Genomic DNA, 2,719 nt, shown 5'->3' on the forward strand with positions numbered 1-2,719 from the left:
ACCACGCCGGTGTACTCTGCTGCGAGGGAAGGAGGAGGAGAAGGAGAAAAAAAGGGGCGACTGCACTTGTGGCTGACGGACGCGAGGCGGATCTACGACGTTGGCCCGATCTCCGCTGAGGCCGAGGACGCCGCCGCCAGCACTCTGCTCTACGCCGCACCGCAGGGCGAGGAAAAGGGAGCGGGCATGTTGTACGGCTCCTACGAGGTGGCTGCCGCTGCTGAGGGGAAACGCAGCGTCGTTTTTGTGGAGTTGGCGGCAGAGTTGGGGAAAATAAAGGCGGCGCTGGCCACTTGGGAGGCAGCGGACAAGCGCGTTGCGGAGAGCTACGGCTGCAAGGAGGGAACTTGCCCAGCAACAGTGGAGGACGGTGCTGATGACAATGCCCCCGCTACAGGACCGGTTGGGTTTTTGTCCAAGCTGTCGGCTGACGGCAAACAGTGGGAGGACGCGTACGGCTGCGTGGACGCAGCTGTTCACGGGACGGTGGAGACGACTGCCAACGGGCTGAGGTTCAAAGGAGCAGCAGCAGGCGCGGAGTGGCCCGTGGGCGGGCAGGGGCAGAATCAGCGGTACCACTTTGCAAACACCGCGTTTACGCTTGTGGCGAAGGTGACCATCCACGCTGAGCCAGCGAAAGGCGGCAGCCCGGCTCCTTTGCTGGGCGCGAAGCTGAATGACGGGGACAACACTGTGCTCCTGGGTCTGTCGTGCACGAAGGAGAAGAGGTGGGCAGTGATATTCAACAACAAGTCCCTGGAGCTGTCGAAGGATGAAGAGTGGGAGGAGGAGAAAACGTACCGCGTGGCACTGGGGATGAATGACGGTGAGGGGTTGGTTGTGTACGTCGGTGGCTCGCGTGTGTACGACAGCGAAGATGATGATGGGGAAGAAAGCGACGTTTCTAAACAGTTGCAGGAGCTGTTGAAGTCGCGCAGCATCTCGCACTTCTACTTCGGCAGGGGCGCTGCGGGCGGCGTTGAGGTGACGGTGGCCGACGTCCTGCTGTACAGCCGCGCTCTGAGCGAGGCCGAGCTCGCGGCACTGACGACGAACCCCGATGCCGCCGATGCCGCCGCTGCCGCCGCTGCTGCTGGGGAGGAGGAGGCCGTTGAAGTGCCGGGCCCGGGAGTTGCGCCACCGGGCACCGAAGTGAAGGTCGCTCCTGCGCCATCCGCCGGGGACTCCCACCCCAGCCCGTCGGAGGAACAGCACCAGCAAGAGGAAGAAGTACCGAAAGAAGGAGAGGAGAAAGAAGAAGCGGCTACTCAGTTGACGCAAGAAGAAGGCAGAGAAGCAGGCGAGGCGTCAACACCTTCTAACAACACGCACAACTCCGACGCAGAGGAAGCAGAAGAGGCGGAGGATGAAAAAGAAAAGGAGGAGGAAAAAAAGACAGAAGGCAATGGCGGCGCATTGGCGCCCCCACCGTTGGCAGCGCCGGCTGCGGCCGGTGCTCCTCGCACAGGCGCAACTGAGCGGGCTGTCGATGCGGAAACTTCCGAGCGGCAACGAGGGCCCTCGCCCCCCGCAGACGGTGCAGCCACGGCGGACCCGGTGGGTGACGCGCCTCCGCGGAGTGGGCCCATGGATGACGGCCAGGCGCAGCAGGGCACTCCGTCGCACGCGCCAGAGGTCGTTGGCGGCGTGCCGTCTGCTTCCGCCGCGCCCACCGGCGAGACGCCAAACGCTGTCGCGGAAGAAAATGGCGCCGACCCCCAAACTGCGGCGGGCGCGGACGGCGGCCACGAGGCACCCAGCAACGCCGCCACGGCACCCACGGCTCAGGCGCCTGGGCAGCCAGGCAGCCCGCCAACACGCGACGCTGCACCGCACTTAAGCAACAACTCCGCTGCCTTCAGGAACACCACAGGGCTGTTCCAGCTGAACACAGAGAGCGACGTCGCTGTGCGTGGGTGCGTGTCTTGGCTAACGCTGCTGACTCTTCTGGCGCTTTGTGGCGTCGCGGCAGGCTTCTGAGCGAAGGAGTGTTGAATTGTGATTCCGCATGGGGAGAGGTGTGCGCTGCGACCCATGCGGGTCTCTTCATTTAAGTGTGCTTTTTTTCCTTCATTTTGCTTGCCGTTCCTGTGGGTCAATCCTTCTCTCCCTCCTGTGCTCTGAGGGATGTTTTCTCTTCGTTTGCTTCGCCACCCCATGCACGTTCCCACGGGCGGCGCACCCTTTTTTCCCCCTCCTGTTTGCTGCTGCCACCCACACACACACGCACACACACACACACACGCGTTGACGGCCGCATTGCTGTGCGCCGCAAGGACTGCCGAAGTGAGGCACAAGGCCGCGACCACCGTGAGGTGCAACCTTGATGTGTGCATGTGCGACCGGGGCAATTGTTTCTTTTTTCGTTCGTGCAGGTGTTAAAATATACATACATCTCTCACAGTCCTCTTGTGCTGCTGGACACGTGAAAGTGAAGGAACATCACCTGCCGAAGTGATTGTTTTGTTTTCATTTATTTTTGGGAAGGGCGTTGCGGGGTTTCCATTTCTTTTCTTTTGTTTTAGTTTTTTTCCGTTGGGGCAACTCACTGCGGCTCACGCTGAGTTTGTGCGCCGTGTCCGCTGCGGTTGTCGCTGCGTGTCTCCGCGTCTTGTTTTCCCACTGCCGCCGCTGGATGTGCCGCCGACACGCCCCTCATTTCCTCCTCCTCCTCCTTCCCTCTAGAGGCAACTTTAGTTTGCGGCGACGACGGCCCTTT

The 2,719-nt window shown here is 61.6% G+C and overlaps 1 protein-coding gene across 1 annotated transcript, besides 3 other annotated features; it reads left to right on the forward strand.

The window, feature by feature from the left end:
• On the forward strand, nucleotides 1–1,980 carry Tco025E_09875 (trans-sialidase; the record flags this gene model as incomplete). Its single annotated transcript, XM_029376678.1, has 1 exon — nucleotides 1–1,980. A coding segment is annotated over one exon (1,980 nt), but the record flags the coding sequence as incomplete, so codon positions are not given.
• Nucleotides 1,981–2,211: 231 nt separating this feature from the next.
• Nucleotides 2,212–2,244: a microsatellite.
• Nucleotides 2,245–2,499: 255 nt separating this feature from the next.
• Nucleotides 2,500–2,533: a microsatellite.
• A 127-nt stretch (nucleotides 2,534–2,660) lies between these two features.
• Nucleotides 2,661–2,682: a microsatellite.
• The last annotated feature ends 37 nt before the right edge of the window (nucleotides 2,683–2,719 follow it).

Source organism: Trypanosoma conorhini (genome assembly GCF_003719485.1).
Source record: "Trypanosoma conorhini strain 025E chromosome Unknown Tco_14.4_contig_01333, whole genome shotgun sequence".
Classification (NCBI taxonomy): Eukaryota; Euglenozoa; class Kinetoplastea; order Trypanosomatida; family Trypanosomatidae; genus Trypanosoma; species Trypanosoma conorhini.